Source organism: Eumetopias jubatus, unplaced genomic scaffold (genome assembly GCF_037043125.1).
Source record: "Eumetopias jubatus isolate StellerSeaLion01/CBP00866 unplaced genomic scaffold, mEumJub1_p1.0 scaffold_11, whole genome shotgun sequence".
Lineage (NCBI taxonomy): Eukaryota > Metazoa > Chordata > Mammalia > Carnivora > Otariidae > Eumetopias > Eumetopias jubatus.
The window spans coordinates 86281705-86302807 of NW_028274817.1; the positions used below are offsets into that span (position 1 = coordinate 86281705).

The 21103-nt window shown below is 42.6% G+C and overlaps 1 protein-coding gene and 1 pseudogene across 1 annotated transcript in view; one reads left to right on the forward strand and one right to left on the reverse strand.

Annotated features, from left to right (window-relative positions):
• The window catches only part of ZNF157 (zinc finger protein 157), a 41004-nt gene extending 26864 nt beyond the window's left edge, over positions 1-14140 (reverse strand). The window contains exon 1 of the mRNA XM_028113479.2: positions 13957-14140. Within this exon, the coding sequence (XP_027969280.1) occupies positions 13957-14028 (72 nt within the window). The 5' untranslated portion in view covers positions 14029-14140. The remainder of the gene's footprint in view (positions 1-13956) is intronic.
• On the forward strand, positions 5719-6573 carry LOC114216806 (microtubule-associated protein RP/EB family member 1 pseudogene; annotated as a pseudogene).
• Positions 14141-21103: the final 6963 nt, after the last annotated feature.

Here is a 21103-nt window from a genome sequence, read left to right on the forward strand (position 1 = left end):
CTCAGGTCATGATCCCAGGGTCCTGGGATTGAGTCCCGCGTCGGGCTCCCTGCTCGGCGGGGAGCCTGCTTCTCCCTCTGCCTCTGTCCCCTCTGTACCCCCTGCTTGTGTGCACACTCTTTCTGACAAATAAATAAATAAAATATTTTTTAAAAAATAAAAGAAATATTTAAGACAATTATAAACAGGGGACAGCAAAGAGAATTAAAGAGTGGCAAGGTTTCTACATTTCACTCAAAGTGGCAAAATGATGACAGTAACAGACACATACAAGTTATATATATATGATGCAATATCTAGAGCAACCATTTAAAAAGCTTTACAGGGGGCACCTGGCTGGCTCAGTCAGTGGAACATACGATTCTTGATCTCAGGGTTGTGAGTTTGAGCCCCATGTTGGGTGTGGAGATTACTTAAAAATAAAATTAAAAAAAATAATAATATATGAAAAACTATACAGGGTAACCAGGCTGGCTCAGTCAGTGGAGCATACGACTCTTGATCTCAGGGTCATGAGTTTGAGCCCCACATTGGGGGTAGACTTACTTAATAAAAAAATATAAATAAATAAATAGCTATACAAAGAGATACACTCATAAACACTATAGGTAAATCAAAATGTAATTCTAAAAAATGTTCAAGTGACAGGAAGATAGGGAAAAATAAAACAGAAAATGAAAGAGAGAACAAACAGAGAAGAAAAAATAAAATGTAGACATAGGGCCTAATATATCATTAATTACATTAAATGTAAATGGTCTGGGGCGCCTATATGGCTCAGTCGGTTGAGCCTCTGACTCTTGGTTTCAGCTCAGGTCATGATCTCAGGGTGGTGGGATCAAGCCCTGCATCAGGCTATGTGCTCAGTGGGGAGTCTGCTTGAGATTCTCTCCCACTCCCTCTGCCCCTCCCCTGCTCGTGTGCATATGCATGCTCGAACACGCTCTCTCTCTGTCTCAGAGAAATAAATCTTTAAAAAAATAACAAAATAAAAAGTAAAATAAATGTAAATGGTCTAACTGCACCAATTAAAAGACAGAAATTGGTAGGGGCGCCTGGGTGGCTCAGTCATTAAGTGTCTGCCTTCGGCTCAGGTCATGATCCCGGGGTCCTGGGATCCAGCCCCACATCGGGCTCCATGCTCAGCAAAGAGCCTGCTTCTCCCTCACCCACTCCCCCTGCTTGTGTTCCCGCTCTCGCCGTCCTTCTGTCAAATAAATAAATAAAATCTTTTTTTAAAGACAGAAATTGGTAGAAAAAATTAAAAACATCACCCAAGTGTATGGTATCTAAAAGGAAGTCACTTCAAATACAGCAATATAGGCAGGTTGAAGGTAAAAGTATGAAAAAAGATAGATCATGCAAACATTCATCAAAAGAAAGCAGAAATGTTGTTAATTATACCTCAAGAAAGCTGGAAAAAAAGAAAGCAAAAGTAGCTATATTAATATCAGATAAAGTAGACTTCAGAGAAAAAAATTACCAGAGATAGAAGACATCTAACAATAAAAAAAAAAGACAAATCAATCCTAAATATGTATGCAGCAAACACAAAAGAAAAAGCTAATAAAACTGGGGCAGGGGGGGAGACAAATTAGGGGCCCATGGGTGGCTCAGTCAGTTGAGGGACCGACTCTTGATTTTGGCTCAGGTCATGATTACAGGGTTATGAGATTGAGCCCCACAGATCAAGCCCCACATTGTTGGTGGGCTCCGTGCTCAGCAGGGAATCTGCTTCTCTCCCTCTCCCTCCCCCTCTGCCCCTCACTCCAATGGTGCATGTACATGCTTTCTCTGGCTAAAATTAAATAAATCTTTTTTAAAAAAGGCAAATTATAGTTGGAAACTTCAATGCCCCTTCTTTCAATTCACAGAACAACTAAATAGAAAATGAGCAATTTTCCCTGACCGCACTGAAATGAAACGAGAAATCAATAACAGGGGGGTGCCTGGGTGGCTCAGTCCATTAACCGTCTGACTTCAGCTCAGGTCATGATCTCAGGGTTCTGGGATCGAGCTGCATTGGGCTCCGCACTCAGCGGGGAGTCTGCTTTTCCCTCTCTGCCCCTCTCCCCATTCGTACTCTCTCTCTTTCTAATAAATAAATAAAATCTTTATTAAAAAAAGAAACCAAGGCGGGGGGGCGCCTGGGTGGCTCAGTCGTTAAGCATCTGCCTTCAGCTTAGGTCATGATCTCAGGGTCCTGGGATCGAGGCCTGCATCAGGCTCCTTGCTCAGCAGGAAGCCTGCTTCTCTCTCTCTTCCTCTGCCTGCCCTCCCCCTGCTTGTGCTCTCTCTCTCTCTCTCAAATAAATAAATAAAAGCTTTAAAATAAATAAATGAATCAAGGGGCGCCTGGGTGGCTCAGTCAGTAAAGCATCTGCCTTCAGTTCAGCTCATCATCCCAGGGTCCTGGAATCGAGTCCCACATCAGACTCCTTGCTCAGTGGGGAGTCTGCTTCTCCTTCTGTCTGCCGCTCCCCCTGCTTGTGCTCTCTTGCACTCTCTCTTTGGCAAATAAATAAATAAAATCTTAAAAAAAAAATCAATAACAGAAAGATAACAAGAGAATCTCCAAACACTTGGAAACTAAATAACACATTTCTAATAATCTATGGTTCAAAGAGGAAGTCTCAAAGGAAATAAAAAAATACAATGAACTGAATGAAAATGAAAATACAACATTTACAATGTGGAACACATCTAAAGCAGTGCTGAGAGCAAAGTATATAGCACTAAATGCATACGTTTGGAAGAGGAAAGTCTCAAATAAGAAATCTAAGGTCCCACCTCAAAAACCTAGGGAAAAAAAGACCATACTGAAGATATGTTGTTTAAGGGTACAAACTTCAAACTAGTAGCTAAGTACTGGAGGGCAGAGGGCTAATGCACAGCAAGTTGATTATCGGATACAATATTATAGACTTCAAAGCTGTTAATAAACTAGATGTAAATTGTTCCGACCACAAAAAAGAAATGATAATTATGTGATGTGATAGAAATGTTAGCAAACACTACAGTGGTAATCATATTGCAATATATAAATGTATCAAACCAACAGGTTGTACACCTTAAACTTGTACAATGTTATATATCAATTATACTTTAATATTTTTAAAGAATGTATTTATTTATTTGACAGAGAGAGAGAACGAGAGAGAGCGAGCATGAGGAGGACGGGCAGAGGGAGAGGGAGAAGCAGACTCCCCGCTGAGCAAGGAGCCGGATGTGGAGCTCGATCCCGGGGACCCTAGGATCACGACCTGAGCGGAAGGCAGATGCTTAACCGACTGAGCCACCCAGGGGCCCCTATATTTTAATTTTTTAAAAGGACCAAAATAAACCCAGAGCAAGCAGAAGGAAGGAAACAGAAAGGAGCAGAAATCAATGAAGTTGAAAACAGAAAAATAATAGATAAAAATCAAAGAAACAAAGAGGTGGTTCTTTGAAAAGATCAATAAAATTGACAAACTTTTGGCAAGACTGAAAAAAGAGAACACACAAATTACGAGTATCAAGAATGAAACAAAGGATATCACTACAGCCCCTGCAGACACCAAAAGGATACTAAAGCAAATATAAACAATTCTTCATATATCCATCTGATTAAACTTAGATGAAATGGACTAATTTTTTTTAAGATTTTATTTAATTATTTATTTAGGAGAGAGTGAGAGAGCACAAGCACAGGGGGAGGGGCAGAGGGAGAGGGAGAAGCAGACTCCCCGCTGAGCAGGGAGCCCGACTCAGGGCTCGATCCCAGGACCCTGGGATCATGACCCAAGCGAAGGCAGATGCTTAACCTAGGCGCCCCATGAACTGGACTACTTCTTTTTTTGTTAAGATTTTATTTATTTATTTGAGAGAGAGAATGAGAGAGAGCGAGCATGAGAGAGGGGAGGTCAGAGGGAGAAGCAGACTCCCCGCTGAGCAGGGAGCCCAATGCGGACCCCATCCCAGGGACTCCAGGATCATGACCTGAGCCAAAGGCAGTCGCTCAACCAACTGAGCCACCCAGGCGCCCTAGACTAATTCTTAAAAAAAAAACCAACTACCACAAATTGCCTGATATGAAATAGATAATTTGAATAGCCCTAGAACTACTAAGGAAACTGAATCCATAATTTAAAACTCACCAAAAAAGAAATCAATCAATCAATCAAGCTCTGGCCCAGATGGTTTTCCTGGAGAATTTTACCAAATCCTTTTTTTTTTTAAGATTTTATTTATTTATTTGACAGAGAGAGACACAGCGAGAGCAGGAACACAAGCAGGGGGAGTGGGAGAGGGAGAAGCAGGCTTCCCGCGGAGCAGGGAGCCTGATGCGGGGCTCGATCCCAGGACCCCGGGATCATGACCTGAGCCGAAGGCAGCCGCTTAATGACTGAGCCACCCAGGCGCCCCAGAATTTTACAAAATTCTTTTAAAGAATTAACACCAATTACAAAACCTCTTACAGGAAAAAGAAGAGGAGGTAACTCTAATTCATTCTATAAAGCTAGTATTTGCCTGTGATAGGCTAAAAAGGGCCCCCCCAAAGATATCCACATCCTAATCTTGGCAACCTGTGAATATCTCCTTTATATGGCAAGAACAAAAGGGTCTTTGCAGATGGGATTAAGGATCCTGAGATGAGAGGAGTATCCTGAATTATCCAGGTAGGTCCTCAATGCAATCACATGTATCCCAGTAAGAGGCAGGTAAAAGAAAATTTGACACACACACACTCAGAAGGCAGTGACGTGAAGACAGAACAGATTTGAAGATGCTCGCCATAAGAATGGAATGATGAAGCCAAGGAATAGCTGCAGCCCCCCAGGAGCTAGAAGAGGTAAGGAATAGATTCTCCCCTGAAGGCTCTGGAGGGAGTACAGCCCTACCGAAACCTTGATTTTGGTCCAGTGATACTTCTTTTTGGACTTCAGGCCTCCAGAACTATGAGAGAATAAATTTCTGTTGTTTTAAGACACCAAGTTTGTGGTAATTTGTTGCCGCTACCACATGAAACTAATGCATTCCCCGATTACAAAATCAGACAAATACAGTATAAAAAAGAAAACTACACACCAATATCACTCATGAATATATAGGCAAAAATCCTTGACAAAATATTAGCAAATATAATTCAGCAAGATATTAAAAGAATTATGCACCATGACCAACTGGGGTTTATTCCAGGAATGCAAGACAGGTTCTATATTAAAAAATCAATCCAGGGCGCCTGGGTGGCTCAGTTGGTTAAGCGACTGCCTTCGGCTCAGGTCATGATCCTGGAGTCCCGGGATCGAGTCCCGCATCGGGCTCCCTGCTCAGCGGGGAGTCTGCTTCTCCCTCGGACCCTTCCCCCTCTCATGCTCGCTCTCTCTCTCATTCTCTCTCTCAAATAAATAGATGATATAATAACATTTAAAAAAAAAATCAATCCAGGGCGCCTGGGTGGCTCAGTCGTTAAGCGTCTGCCTTCGGCTCAGGTCATGATCCCAGGGTCCTGGGATCGAGTCCCACATCAGGCTCCCTGCTCCGCGGGGAGCCTGCTTCTCCCTCTCCCACTCTCCCTGCTGTGTTCCTGCTCTCGCTATCTCTCTGTCAAATAAATAAATAAAATCTTTAAAAAAAAAAAAATCAATCCAGCTGTACGTGGGCGCGTAACGGGGGGGGGGGGGTGCGTGTGAGGTCATCGCGTGGGCAGTTTGAACGAGACGCAGATGGAACCGAAGCCAGGCACAGGCCGTGGACGCGGTCCCGCCGAGAGCCGAAGATGACAGTGAATGTATATTCAACATCAGTCACCAGTGATAACCTAAGTCGACACGACATGCTGGCCTGGATCAATGAGTCTCTGCAGTTGAATCTGACGAAGATCCAACAGTTGTGCTCAGGGGCTGCCTACTGTCAGTTTATGGACATGTTGTTCCCTGGCTCCATTGCCTTGAAGAAAGTGAAATTCCAGGCTAAGCTAGAACATGAATACATCCAGAACTTCAAAATACTACAAGCAGGTTTTAAGAGAATGGGTGTTGACAAAATAATTCCTGTGGACATATTAGTAAAAGGAAAGTTTCAGGACAATTTTGAATTTGTTCAGTGGTTCAAGAAGTTTTTTGATGCAAACTATGATGGAAAAGGCTATGACCCCATAGCTGCCAGACAAGGTCAAGAAACTGCAGTGGCTCCCTCCCTTCTTGCTCCAGCTCTGAAAAAAACCGAAGAAACCTCTCAGCTCTAGCAGCGCAGCTCCACAGAGGCCCATTGCAACACATAGAACTACTGCAACCCCTCAGGCTGGCCCGGGGGAGGGGGGGCGGGTGGCAAAAGAATCCTGGTGTGGGCAGCGGGGATGATCAAGCAGCTGAATTGATGCAGCAGGTCAACGTATTGAAACTTACCATCGAAGACTAGGAGAAAGAAAGAGACTTCTACTTTGGAAAGCTAAGGAACATTGAATTGATTTGCCAGGAGAATGAGGGGGAAAACAATCCAGTATTGCAGAGGATGGTGGACATTCTGTATGCCACAGATGAAGGCTTTGTGATACCTGATGAAGGGGGCCCACAGGAGGAACAAGAGTATTAACGGCCTGGACCAGCAGAGCAACATCCGAATTCTTCACTCCAAATCATGTGCTTAACTGTAAAATACCCCCTTTTATTATGCTTAGAGGACTCACTGGTTTCTTTTCATGAGCAAACAGTACCTCTTCTTAAAGTGCACTTTGCAGAAGTTTCACCCCTTTTCCAATGAGTTTGAGTTAGGAGCTTTTACCCTGTAGCAGAGCAGTATTAACATCTAGTTGGGTCACCTAGGGAACAAAGAGGCTGACCATGGGGCTCACCGTGTGGACGCTGGTAACACTGATTGCTGGAGAAGGTGTTTTTATGTGATACACTGAGGTGGAAACCTCAGTAGAGAAATGTAAAGACTGATTTGAATTTTAATCTAATGTGAAATCTTGGCAGAGAACGTTTTAATAAATAAATGCCTGAAGAGTATTTAAAATATGCTTCCATATTTCAAAATATAAAATGTAACATGACAGGAGATTTTACATGTTTGACATTGTATCTGGGAAGGAAGAAGGGCCAGACCTCTAGACCTTTGGAATCTGCTGTTCACAGGCCTTGCAGGGCTGCTTGAATCCTCAAAGACCTAGACCTTGGCCCAAAAGGAAAGTTTAAAAAGTTGCTCTGTAAAGCCATTTGGTGTCCTTGACCAATAGTATCCCTGCTCTAAGAAGTAAGAGGCATTGTTGCCTGGATGAATAGAGGGTGTGTTTCAGCCCTGGGATGTTTGAGTTGAAGAGCTTGAATTTCATTGAACATTTCTCTGACGATTTTCCTGTTATCCCTGAAATTTCTATGTATTGTGTTTCTTGGGAAATGAGGTATGCCCAGTTTTTAAATCTAACAAGTACTTTGGGGGACTTGCCCACATCTCTGGGATTTGAATGGGGGTCGTGTCCCATTTTACTGTCTTTTAAGTTTACATTGAACATGTTTCTCTTCTCTGCTCCCCTCGCCCACTGGGGACTCCTCTTTGGCTCCTTAAAGTTTGCTGCTTAGAGTGTAAGTTCAGCAGGCAGGTGGTCACGCCTGCAAGTTCTTTCTGGACTTCTGGCAGAGGGAGTGACCAGTGAAGGCCATCGCTACCTTGGGATCTGCAAGGCTGGGTGTTCTCGGTACCTGCTGTCCACCGCCCTCCACTGTTATTAGAATACTTTGCCAGTGCACTAATCTCTTTGGAGATAAAATTCGTTAGCATGTTCCTAAATGTTAATTTTCTTTTGCAGAAGATACAGTACCGTGTCTGAATTAATTATTAATATTTGAAATATTTCATTCCTTAACTCTTCCTCATTTGCTTTGCCCTTAGCCTATTCAGTTCCTTTGTTTGGCAGAATTCTGCAAAATGTGTGTCAACCGCTACTGAGATTGTTCAGCCCCTGATGTACCTGTATTGATTTGTCCCTGGCGGTAGCTTGTCCTAAAATGTGTGTAGAAAGCAGATATTTTATGATAAAATTGTTGTGTAGTGCATGCTCTGTGTGGAATTCAGAGGAAAACCCAGATTCAGTAATTAACAATGCCAAAAAATGCAAGTAACTAGCCATTGTTCAAATAACAGTGGTGCTATTTCTCTTTTGTGGCCTTTTAGACTTTTGTTGCCCTAAAATTCCATTTTATTGGGAACCCATTTTCCACTTGGTCTTTCTTGACAGGGTTTTTTTCTACTTTAAACAGTTTCTCAATAAAATTCTGTATTTCAAGAGAAAAAAAATCAATCCATGTGATTCACCACATTAAAAGGATTTTAAAAATCACATGATCATATCAACCAATGTAAAAAAAAATTTGACAAAATTCAACACTCATTCTGCAAAAAATATGAATAGAAATAGGAATAGACAGGAACTTCTTCAATTTGATAAAGAACGTCTAAACCAAAACTACAGCTGACATTATACTTAATGGTGAATGATAAGATTAACAGCAAGGCAAGAATGTCCATTCTCACAATCCTTATTCAACACAGTGCCAGAAGTTCTAATAATGTGCAATAAGGAAAGAAATGGAAATGAAAGGTATACAGAATAGGGAAGAAAAAATAAAAATGTCCCTATTTATAGATGACCTGATTGTCTATGGAGAAAATCACAAAAAAATATCCAAAAGAAGAAAAACCTCCTAGAACTAATAATTGAAAGTCATGGCAAACAAGATCCAATACAAAAACCCACTGTATTTCTATGTTAGCAATTAAAATGTGGACTCCAAAATAAAAAATATAAAATCATTCATAATCACTCGGAAATATGAAATACTTAAGTATAAATCTAACAAAACATGTACAAAACTTGTAAATTAATAACTACAACACACTAGCAATCTTGAGAAAAAAGAACAATGCTGGAGGCATCATGCTCTCTGATTTTAAACTATCATACAAAGCTGTAGTAATCAAAACAGTATGGTATTGGCATAAAAACAGACACATGGATCAATGGAACAAAACAGAGAGCCCAGAAATAAACCCATGCATATATGGCCAATTAATTCATGACAAAGGACGCAAGAATATTCAATGGAGAAAGGACAGTCTCTTCAATAAATGGTGTTGCAAAAATTGGACAGCCACATGCAGAAAAATGAAACTGGGGACCACTATCTTACACCATACACGAAAATCAACTCAAAATGGATTAAAGACTTGAACCTAAGACCTGAAACCATAAAACTCCAAGAAAATATAGGCAGTAAGCTCTCTGACATTAGTCTTGGTGATGATTTTTTGCATTTGACACCAGAAGCAAAGGCGGGCATCTGGGTGGCTCAGTCGGTTAAGCGTCTGCCTTCGGCTCAGGTCATGATCCCGGGGTCCGGGGATCGAGCCCCACATCGGGCTTCCTGCTCGGCAGGGAGTCTGCTTCTCTCCTCTCCCTCTGCTCCTCCCCCCTGCTCATGCTTGCACTCTCTCTAATGAATTTAAAAAAAAACAAAAAATAAAAAACAAAAGCAAAGGCAACAAAAGCAAAAATATACAAGTAGAACTACATCAAACTAAAAAGCTTCTGCACAGCAAAGGAAACCATCAACCATCAATGAAAAGACAACCTACAGAAGGGTAGAAAATATTTGTAAATCATGTATCTGATAAGAGGCTAATATCCAAAATATATTTAAAAAATCCATATAACTCAATAGCAAAAAACAATCTGGGTGGCTTAGTCGGTTAAGCGTCTGCCTTTGGCTCAGGTCATGACCCCAGGGTCCTGGGATCGAGTTCCATGTTGGGCTCCCTGCTCAGTAGGGAGCCTGCTTCTTCCTCTCCCTCTGCCCTTCCCCACCATTCATGCTCTCTCTCTCGCTCTCTCAAATAAATTAAAAAAATCTTTTTAAAAAAATGGGCAGAGGATCTGAATAGACAGTTTTTCAAAGAAGACATGCAGATGGCCAACAGGTACATGGAAAGATGCTCAGCATCACTAATTTAGGGGCACCTGGCTGGCTCAGTCGGTAGAGCATGCAACTCCTGATCTCAGGGCTGTGAGTTCAAGCCCCACATTGAGCATGGAGCCTACTTAAAAAAAAAAAATCAGTAACCTAATCATTGGAGAAATGCAAATCAAAACCACAGTAATGTATCACCCCACACCTGTTAGAATGGCTAGTATCAAAAAGACAAATTAGTGAGGATGTAAAGAAAAGGGAACCCTTGTGCACTGCTGATGGGAATAGCAACTGGTACAGCCACTATGGAAAACAGTATGAAGGTTCCTCAAAAAATTAAGCATAGAACTATCATATCATCCAGCAATTCCACTTCTGAGTATTTATCCAAAGGAAAAAAAACACTAACAAAGAAATATATATGCACCCCATGTTCATCGCCACATTATTTACAATAGCCAAGATGTGAAAACAACCTAAGCGTCCATCAACAGATGAATGGATAAAGAAAATATGGTGTGTGTTGTGTGTGTGTGTGTGTGTGTGTGTGTGTGTGTGTGTGTACACACACAATAGAATATTATTCAACCATAAAAGAAAGGGGAAATCTTGCTATTTGCAAGAATATGGATGGACCTTGAAGGCATTATGCTAAGGGAAATAAGTCAGAGAAAGACAAATACTATATGATCTCACTTCTATGTGGGATCTAAAAACAACAACAACAACAAAAAAAACCCAAGCTCACAGTACAGAGAATAGACTGGTGGTTGCCAGATGTGGGGGTAAGAGTTAGGCAAAATGGGTGAAGGGAGTCAAAAGATACAAACTTCCAGTTATAAAGTAAGTCATGGGGCACCTGGGTGGCTCAGTCGGTTAAGCGACTGCCCTTCGGCTCAGGTCATGATCCTGGAGTCCCGGGATCGAGTCCCACATCGGGCTCCCTGCTCAGCAGGGAGTCTGCTTCTCCCTCTGACCCTTTCCCCTCTCATGCTCTCTCTCTATCTCATTCTCTCTCTCAAATAAATAAATAAAATCTTTAAAAAAAAATAAAATAAAATAAAGTAAGTCATGGAGGGGCGCCTGGGTGGCTCAGTCGGTTAAGCATCTGCCTTCAGCTCAGGTCATGATCCCGGGTCCTGGGATCGAGCCCCGCGTCCGGCTCCCTGCTCCGCGGGAAGCCTGCTTCTCCCTCTCCCACTCCCCCTGCTGGTGTTCCCTGCTCTCGCTGTGTCTCTCTCTGTCCAATAAATAAATAAAATCTTAAAGAAAAACAAATAAAGTAAGTCATGGGTAGGTAATGTACAACATGGCAACTATAGTTAATTGTACTGCCTATTTAAAAGTTGCTATGAGAGTAAATCTGAAAAGTTCTCATCACAAGAAAAAATTCTACAACTATGTACAGTGATGGATGCTAACTAGCCTTATTGTGGTGATCATTTTGCAATACATGCAAATACCAAATGATTATGTTGTACATATGAAATTAATATAATGTTGTAAGTCAATGAGACCTCAATAAAAAACAGAGCACGGTAGGGATGCCTGGGTGGCTCAGTTGGTTAACTGCTTTCGGCTCAGGTCATGATCCCAGGGTCCTGGGATCGAGCCCCGCACCGGGCTCCCTGCTCAGTGGAGAGCCTGCTTCTCCCTCTGCCTGCGGCTCCCCCTGCTTGTGCTCTCTCTCTGACAAATAAATAAGTAAAATCTTTAAAAAAAAAAAAAAAAGCATGGTATTGGTGAAAGAATAGACAAATATATCAGTGGAACAAACAGAAAGGAAATACACCCGGGCGCCTGGGTAGCTCAGTCGGTTAAGCACCTGACTCTTGCTTTCAGCTCAGGTCATATTCTCAGGGTCGTGAGATCAAGCCCCGAGTCAGGCTCCATGCTCAGTGTGAGTCTGCTTGTTCCTCTCCTCCCCTTTGCCACTTGCTCACTTGCGTGTATGTATGTACATGTGTGCGCACTCTCTCTCAAAGAAAAAAATCTTATTTTTTTAAGATTTTATTTATTTATTTATTTGAGAGAGAGCACATAAGCAGCGGGGAGGGGCAGAGGGAGAGGGAGAAGCAGACTCCCCACTGAGCAGGGAGTCTGACACAGGGCACGATCCCAGAACCCTGAGATCATGACCTGAGCCAAAGGCAGACACCCAACCAATTAAGCCACCCAGACGCCCCTCTCAAATAAATAAATAAATCTTAAAAAAAAGGACAAAAAATCTGAATAGACAGCTGACCAAAGAAAATATACAGATAGCAAATGAACATGTACAACTATGTTCAACATCATTTTTCATTAGGGAATTATAAATCAAAACAACAATGAGAGGGCGCCTGGGTGGCTCAGTTGGTTAAGCGACTGCCTTCGGCTCAGGTCATGATCCTGGAGTCCCGGGATCGAGTCCCACATCAGGCTCCCTGCTCAGCAGGGAGTCTGCTTCTCCCTCTGACCCTCTTCCCTCTCGTGCTCTCCATCTCTCATGCTCTCTCTCTCTCAAATAAATAAATAAAATCTTTAAAAAACAACAACAACAACGAGATACCATTATACATCTATTAGACTGGTTAAAATCGAAAAACCCGACAATACCAAATGCTGACGAGGATAGGGAGCAACAGGATGTTCTCATTCATTGCTGGTTTGAATGCAAAATGGTGAAGAACTCTGGAAGACAGTTTGGCAGTTTCTTGCAAAGCCAGTCTTACCATATGACCCACAATTGCACTCCTACTTATCTACCCATGTGAACTGAAAACGTATGCCCACACAAAAACTTATATATAAATGTTCATAGAAGCTTTATTCATAATTGCCAAAAACTGGGAACAACTAAGATGTCCTTCAATAGGTGAATGGATAAGCAAATTGTGGTACATCCATACAATGGAATATTATTCAGTGATAAAAATAGATGAGCTATAAAGCCATGAAAAGACATGGAGGAAGCTAAAATGCAAATTGCTAAGTGAAAGAAGCTAATCTGAAAAGGCTACAGACTATGATTCCAACCATATGACATCTTAAGAGAGGTAAAACTATAGAGATGACTGAAAAAAAAAAACAGTGGTTGCCAGAGGTTCAAGCATAGGGAGAGAAAGGATGAATAGCTGAGGCACAGATGAAACTGTTCTGTATGAAACCGTAATGGTGGATATATGTCATTAGGCATTTGTCAAAACCTAAAGAAGGTGCAACACAAAGAATGAATCTTACTATAAACTGTAGACTATAATTAATAATAGGGTATCCATATTGGTTAATTGTAACAAATGTACTACACTAATGCAAGACATTAATCATGGGGAAACTATGGGGGGGTTTAGAGTGGTATATGGCACTATATGTACCATTTTTCTCAATTATTCTATAAATCTAAAGCTGTACTAAAAAAACTAAGTCAATTAATGTTTGAAATGCACTTAACAGACAAACCAGCAATTGTATTCATGTGCATTCATCTCATACAAAATCCTTACACAATCATAGCATCTTTATTCATAATAGCCAAAAACCGGAAACAGCCAAGATGTCCTTCAACAAGAGGAGGGTTAAGCAAACTGTGGTACATTGATACCACGGAATACTGTTCAGCAATAAAAAGGAACAAGCTAGTCATATACTCAACAATCTGCATGAATCTCCAGAGAATTCTGCTGCGTAAAAAAAGCCAGTCCCAAAAGGTTACACACCATATTATTCCGTTTATATGTCATGCTTGAAATGACAAAATTATAGATTAGTGATGGCCAGGAGTTATGGAGGGAGCAGGGGAGGAGGGAAGTGGTTGCGTACATTAAAAGGCAAGATGAGGGGTACTTGTCGTGTTGGAAATGCTCCCTATGTCAATATCCTGGTTGTGATACTGTACCAAGGTTTTGCATGTTCCGTTGGAGGAAACTGGGTAAATGGTACATTGCATTTGAATCTACAATTATCTCCAAATTAAAATTTATCTTAAAAAAATAAGAGAAAAAACTTTTAAAGTAGGGTCCTCCTTTCTTACCTCAAATGATCTGCCAGACTGTCCTGGAACCAGGGCAGGGAACCTCTGGGGTGATTTCCTATTAGCTGGCATGTTCACCCTGGGTCTCAGCCCACCTTCCAAAGCTGGAGGGGAGTCGGTATGTGGGCTGCGGTCAGAATGAATGGAAGATCCCACAGCCTCCAGTAAGGAGAAACCTCAACAGCTCCACAGAGACACCAAGAAATCCTAAAAGGACAGTATCCATGTCATCAGCGTCATTCCGCATTTACACCACAAAGTTCAGCAACCCCACTCTGAGTGTTAGGGTGGATTATGGAAACAATCACGATATCTGAAGTCAAATTAATGACCTCAGAGTCTTTTACTCCAGGGTGGCTCCACAGGGAGCTTCACACCTTACCTAGCCAGACTAGTCCTCAATTATAGGTTCAAGGTGGATCTCGGTTTGCAGGGAGGGCAGAATTGGGGCAACGAATGGTGCTAAAGCCCTATGGGGTGGACAGAGGAAGGACTTGTCCATGGGGACCTGCTGGGTGACTGTGGAGGCAAGAAACCTGGAAACCTGGTAATCTGAACGAAAGGTATCTCTTCTGCCCTCTTTAATTATTTTGCCATTTTAGGGTGAAAAATCCCTCTTGAATTCTTCTACAAGAAGTTCTTAGCGTCTTCTTTCCAGAAGATGGTTCAACATTAATAATATTTATTAATCAACAAATGGGGGCGGATGCTGCTATTAACTTACACCAGAAAAGCATTTGACACAATTCAGGAGACATTACGAATACAACTCCAACTAAAATTAGGGAAGATGTAAATCACTTAAATATCACAAAAATCATTCACAAAACACAGCCCTGAACTACTATGCTAAAAAGTAAAACGATGAAGCTATTGCCATTAAAATTACCAACAAGATAGGGATGTCTAATATAACTCAAAATTGTTTTGCTGGCTCTAGCTCACACTATGGAAGATGAAACAATCAGAATGGATATTGCAAGGAAATGGCAATGTGGCTTTCTTTGCCAATGATATGATTTTATACATAGAAAAAACAGACACTACTAGCATTCATAGGGCAATTTGAAAGGGGCTGGATACCAGATAAAATTATAAGAGCAGATAGTTTTTCCTCTATAATAGCAATGATCATATGAAAACGGGGAAAAACCCATCACTAATGATGGCAAGAAATACATAAAATATATTTAAGGAGTTGGACTTCTACAATTTAAAAAATTGACAAATATAAAATAGTCACACAGATATACCATATCCTTGGATAAGATGTGCTAAAAATGTCAACTCTCCCAAAAAGCATTACATTATAGTAATATAAATAATAAGAAACACAAAGCTCGATAATAATAAGATGGTGTATGTAAAATTTTGTGGAATGCAGCTGAAGAGATTCTTAAAGAGAAATTTATGTTCTAAATGGTTTTTAACAAAGAAGAAAGGCTGAACATTAATGAATTAACATCCAATTTAAAAAGTTAAAGAGAAAATGGTACAGGTAAGAGCAGAAATCAAGGAAATAGAAAACAAAGGTACATCAGAGAGGATCAACAAGGCCAAAAGTTGGTTCTTCGGAAAGACTAGTAAGATTAGCATACCCCTGGGGAGACTGATAAGGAAAAAATCTAAACACACTCTATTAAGATTTGAAAACAAGACGCAGCAAGGAATCTAAAAACTGACTACCCCAGAAGCCCCCATCCCTGACCTTCACAGATTCCCATTCACCAGATTCTTCAACTCCCCACCAATGGACCTTACAAACTGACAATTCGTCATTCCCCAAAGCCAACAAAGCCGTCACCTCAAAATCACTGATGACTGTCACGCCACAAAACCTCGTGCACTCGCTTTAGCGCCGCGCGCCAACAAGACTTAAACGTCCTGGGAGGACCACTTCCGTTTCCTGTCCTCACCCCGACAGTGCCCCTTCGGGGGGTGTTGGTCTCGCACACATCGTAAGGGCTGTGATGCTGTGGTCTACTCACTCTGAGCAAGGTGCAGTTATGGATCTGCAGAGATTTTGTCCAGGAGTGGCGTTGTTGGGCGAAGAGCATGGCTGTGCCGAGGCTTTCCTCCATGGAGGCCGCCATCTTAGCGCCCGTTCCGTACAGTGGGCTGTTCCACCGAAGGGGGGGGCGGGGGACGTTGCTCAGGGGTAGAAACCTGAGAGCAAGCATTCCGGGAGAAGTTGGTCTTTGGAACTGGGTTCTATAGGTCTGTGCAAAGTTTACAGAATCAGAGGTGCCGGGGGCAGGGTAGATGTGTCCAGATCTTTAAAGGAGATACCACTGGGGAGAAGAAGAAAAACCAGGATTAGTTTCCTCGAGAAGATGTCACTCGGAGGAAAGGAGAAATTAGAATGGTACAGTCTCCTCCTGGCCGATACCACTGGGCAAGAGGGGGAAGGAGTCAGTGTGGTACAGTCCTCTTTGGAGATACCATTGGGAAGAGGTGGGGAAAGTCAGGTTATTGTTGATCCCCTCCTGGGTGATACCACTAGAGAGGAGTGGGGAGGAGTCATAGTGATACATTGTTTCGATGTGCTGGAATTGGTAGAGAGGGGAATTGAGACCCCCTCAATCTCCATTACCCCACTAAAATGATAGTGGCTAGAAACAGTAATAATAATAACCCCTGATATGGACAACTAATATTTTTAAGCAAACTGCCAAGAGAAAAATATTTAGAAAACATTGTAAACATACTTTCGCGGAAAATACATCTCCGAGACACGCCCCTAACTCTTCCTGTCAACCAGTTTGCAGCCACTTGACCTCTCTTTTATGGGAATTTAGGAGCTACTGCGTACTCTTGGGAGAGAAGAGAGAATTCTAGGTGGTCTTCACCTCTGAACCCCTAACCTAAACATTCTTCAAAACCTACTCCTACATGTACCCCTCCTGCAGGTCTTCTCTGACAAGAGGTAGAGGGCTTTTTTCCCTGCTGAAGGCATTTCAAACACAACAGGTAGACCCTAGCTAAGCTTGGGCATAGATTGCTGTGTCCCCTAAGAACATTCAGACCCTCTCTCTGGGTCTCAGCACAACAGTCTGGAGAGTTAGAGTGTCAACATCTCAGTATTTGTGAATTGAGTGGAAGAAAGAGTGGCAAATGTGAGAACACTAGTGTAGCACACACACTTCTACAGAAATTTCCAAAACATTCTTGTCATGACTTTTGGGCAACATCTCAAATCCTGGACTGTGCTAACTTCTACCATCAGTGCTTCCTAGGCTGATCTCAAACCTGGGTCTTTCTTAACTCTACCAACACTTTGTTGCACTCTTCTTTTTTTTTTTTTAAGATTTTATTTCTTTATTTGACAGAAAGAGCACAAGCAGGGGGAAGTGGCAGGCAGAGGCAGAGGGAGAAGCAGGCTCCCCGCTGAGCAGGGAGCCCGATGCGGGACTCGATCCCAGGATCCTGGGATCATGACCTGAGCCGAAGGCAGTGGCTTAACCAACTGAGCCACCCAGGCGCCCTTGTTGCACTCTTCTGATCTGAATTCATGTGCTCTATTAATGATTTCATCATCAGTGCCTCTGTATTTTAACCATGAATCCAAGATGCTGCTAACTCTTTTACCATATGTACCCTTTTTTTTATAGACTGAGAGAGTAAGCATTTGTTGATTTTCCACTATCAATGCCTCTCTGGTCTAGATCTCAGCTATTGGACCATGGTTAACTTTTCTACCATCAATGTCCTTTGGATTAGACTTCCAAAACAGACATATGTTGCAGATGACTGGGTTCCAGTTCAAACCAGAGGGGAAATGATGTCTGAAGAATAACAGAGGCCCAAGTTCAAGAACTGGACCTGAGGACCATCAAAGGTACAAGTTCATTCATGGTAGAAGATTGCTCACAAGGCTTGGCTTATGGTCAGTAAAACAAGATGGTGATTTCTGGCAAAATCATTAACAGATGTTTTTAGATCAAACCAGGGAGATTGATGATGTTGAAAAGTTCATATTTTCTTAAGATATAGACATGGAATAGTTAATGGAGGCCCAGGGTTCCAGGTCAGAAGTGATGGTCTGTCACTTCAAAGAACAGCTTATAAAAGACAGAGGGGCTTGGGGCGCCTGGGTGGCTCAGTCGTTAAGCGTCTGCCTTCGGCTCAGGTCATGATCCTGGGGTCCTGGGATCGAGCCCCGCATCGGGCTCCCTGCTCTGCGGGAAGCCTGCTTCTCCTCTCACTCCCCCTGCTTATGTTCCCTCTCTCACTGTGTCTCTCTCTGTCAAATAAATAAATAAAATCTTAAAAAAAAAAAAAAAAAGACAGAGGCTTCTAGCTTATTCTCTCTCTCTCTCTCTCTCCATCCCTCATATCACTCACTCTGGGAGAAGCCAGGTGCTATGTCATAATGACACTCAGGCAGGCAGCCTTTGGAGAGACCCATCTGCCAAGCACACCGGCCAATAGCCAGTGAGGAACTGAGGCCTCTAGCCTGTAGCCATATGAATGAGCCAACCTCCAGCCTCAGCTGACTAACAGCCCCAGGCAACAATTTAACTATAGCATCAGTTAGAGACCCTGAAACAGAATCTTTAAGCCAAGCCTCTCCCAAGTCCTTAACTCCACAGACACTGTGAGATAATAAATGTTTGTTGTTTTAACCTTTACGTTTAAGAGTAATTGGTTGAGGGCGCCTGGGTGGGTCCGATGGTTTAAGCGTCTGCCTTCGGCTCAGGTCATGATCCCAGGCTCCTGGGATCGAGTCCCGCATCGGGCTCCCTGCTCCTTGGGAGCCTGCTTCTCCCTCTGCCTCTCTCTCTCTCTTTCTCTCTGTTGCTCATGAATAAATAAATAAAATCTTTAAAAAAAAAGAGTAATCGGTTGTGCGGCAATAGATAACAATACAAGCATTTAAAGTTTCGGTATTTTGTTCATCATGGATTTTTGCATTAATTTTGACTTTTGAAAACATTGCCCTGGGGCACCTGGGTGGCTCAGTTGGTTTAAGTGTCTGCCTTTGACTCAGGTCATGATCCCAGGGTCTGGGATTGAGTCCTACTCAGAGGGGAACCTGCTTCTTCCTCTCCCTCTGCCTGCCACTCCCCCTGCTTGTGTGCTCTCTCTCTCTCTCTTCTGTCAAATAAATAAAGTGTTTTTAAAAATAAAATAAAATGTTTTCAAAAAGAAAACATTACACTAAATATTATTTATCTTGATTACTGAGTGTTTTTGGTGCCCCCTTAAATTTTACACTTCGAGTGCCTCACCCTAGTCCCAGCCCTGCTAAGAAAACTTCTTCTCTAAAATCATAGACTATCAGAAACTTTGCTATTCGAAATTATATCAATAGAATAAAACATCTTACTCTGCCTGGAGGATCCAAGTCACTTTGACATAGAGGAGCAGCCTCAATTTCCAGCCCAGGTTCAGAGGCTCAGATAAGGGGCATCTGGAGTGAACGTATCCCAACCATTTTTACTTTAGTGTTTCTAAATAAAAAGGCCCCTGAATCCACTTTACAGTCCAGACTTAACATTGACTCTTTTATATACCAACTTGCTTTGCTTTGGGCTAATCAAAATCCTGCTTCATTTAAATTTTATTTTTTTAAGGTTTTATTTATTTATTTGTCAGTGAGAGAGAGAGAGAGAGAGAGAGAGCGCACGCGCACAAGCAGGGGGAGTGGCGGCAGAAGGAGAAGCAGGCTCCCTGCTGAGCAGAGAGCCTGACGTGGGGCTTGGTCCCAGGACCGTGGGATCATGACCTGAGCCGAAGGCAGATACTTGACCGACTGAGGCACCCAGGTGTCCCTCATTTAAATTTCTTTTCTTTTTAAAATATTTTATTTATTTTTTTTTTAAGATTTATTTTTTTGAGAGAGCGAGAATGAGAGAGAGAGAGTACATGAGAGGGGAGAGGATCAGAGGGAGAAGCAGGCTCCTCGCCGAGCAGGGAGCCTGATGCGGGACTCGATCCCGGACTCCAGGATCATGACCTGAGCCGAAGGCAGTCGCTTAACCAACTGAGCCACCCAGGCGCCCTAAAAGATTTTATTTATTTATTTGACAGAGAGCAGGAGAGCGCAAGCAGTGGGAGTGGCAGAGGGAGAGGGAGAAGCAAGACCCCGGCCCAGCAGGGAACCTGACGCAGGGCATACCAGAACCCTGGGATAATGACCTGAGCCAAAAGCAGTCGCTTAACTGACTGAGCCACCCAGGTGCCCTGCCCTCATTTAAATTTAACTAAACTCAACTCTTCCCCCAAACCCTATAGTAATCCCATTTCCTCCTTTGTTTGCCAAGACTGAGGTGATCGACCTTCCCTGCTTGCCCAAGACTGAGGGATTTACTGGGACAAGGGACAATCATTGCTGAAACCAGGAAAGTCACAGACAGACTTGAGGAAGTTGACCACCCTAGGTGAGATCCCCCACAGTCATGGTGTATGGTCTCCCTTGCTGCAGCAAGTTAATAAGCCCATTAATGTCAGACTATGGATGTGACCCTGGTGGTCTTTATCAGGTAGACTTTATCAAGGTCATTAATGTTGGAAGGGTTCACAGAGGTCACGTTTGGGATCAGTTCTAATATACACTGATGGTGGAAAATTTAACAGACCTGGGTTGAAGCTCCAGATCAAAGGGGCATTGATGGAGGAATAATTAATTGAAGGTTGAATACTAAACCATGCCAGAAAAGCACACTGTTGGTAGAAGAGTGATCAGAGCTCTAAGCGACTAGAACAATATTCGACGGGGTTAGATTGGTCCAGAGGTGGTGGAAATGTTAAAAGGGGCCCGGAGTTTAGATTTTGACAAGAGAGTCATTGATGGTGGATTGGATAACAAATGACCAAGTTCAAGGGCCAGTTCGATGAGCACTGGTGGTGGAAGAGTTAACAGAAGCCAGCAATTTGAGTCTAGACCAAGTCTGTGGGTTGTAGATAAATGGTACAGCGGGCCAATGGCTATGTAAGAGAGGTGGGGTCTAGTTCCTGGTGGCCAATGAGATGAGGCAGCAGCCTGTTACTAAGGCGAAACCCCCGTTGCTCTGTGCTGAGTAGGAGAGGCAGGGTCTAACCTGCGTAGCTACAGACAAATAGTTAGCCAATGACTGCAGGAGCAGTTGGACTTTAGCCTCTTCAGCTTATGGTGAACCGTTACTATGTAGTAACCCCCAATGCC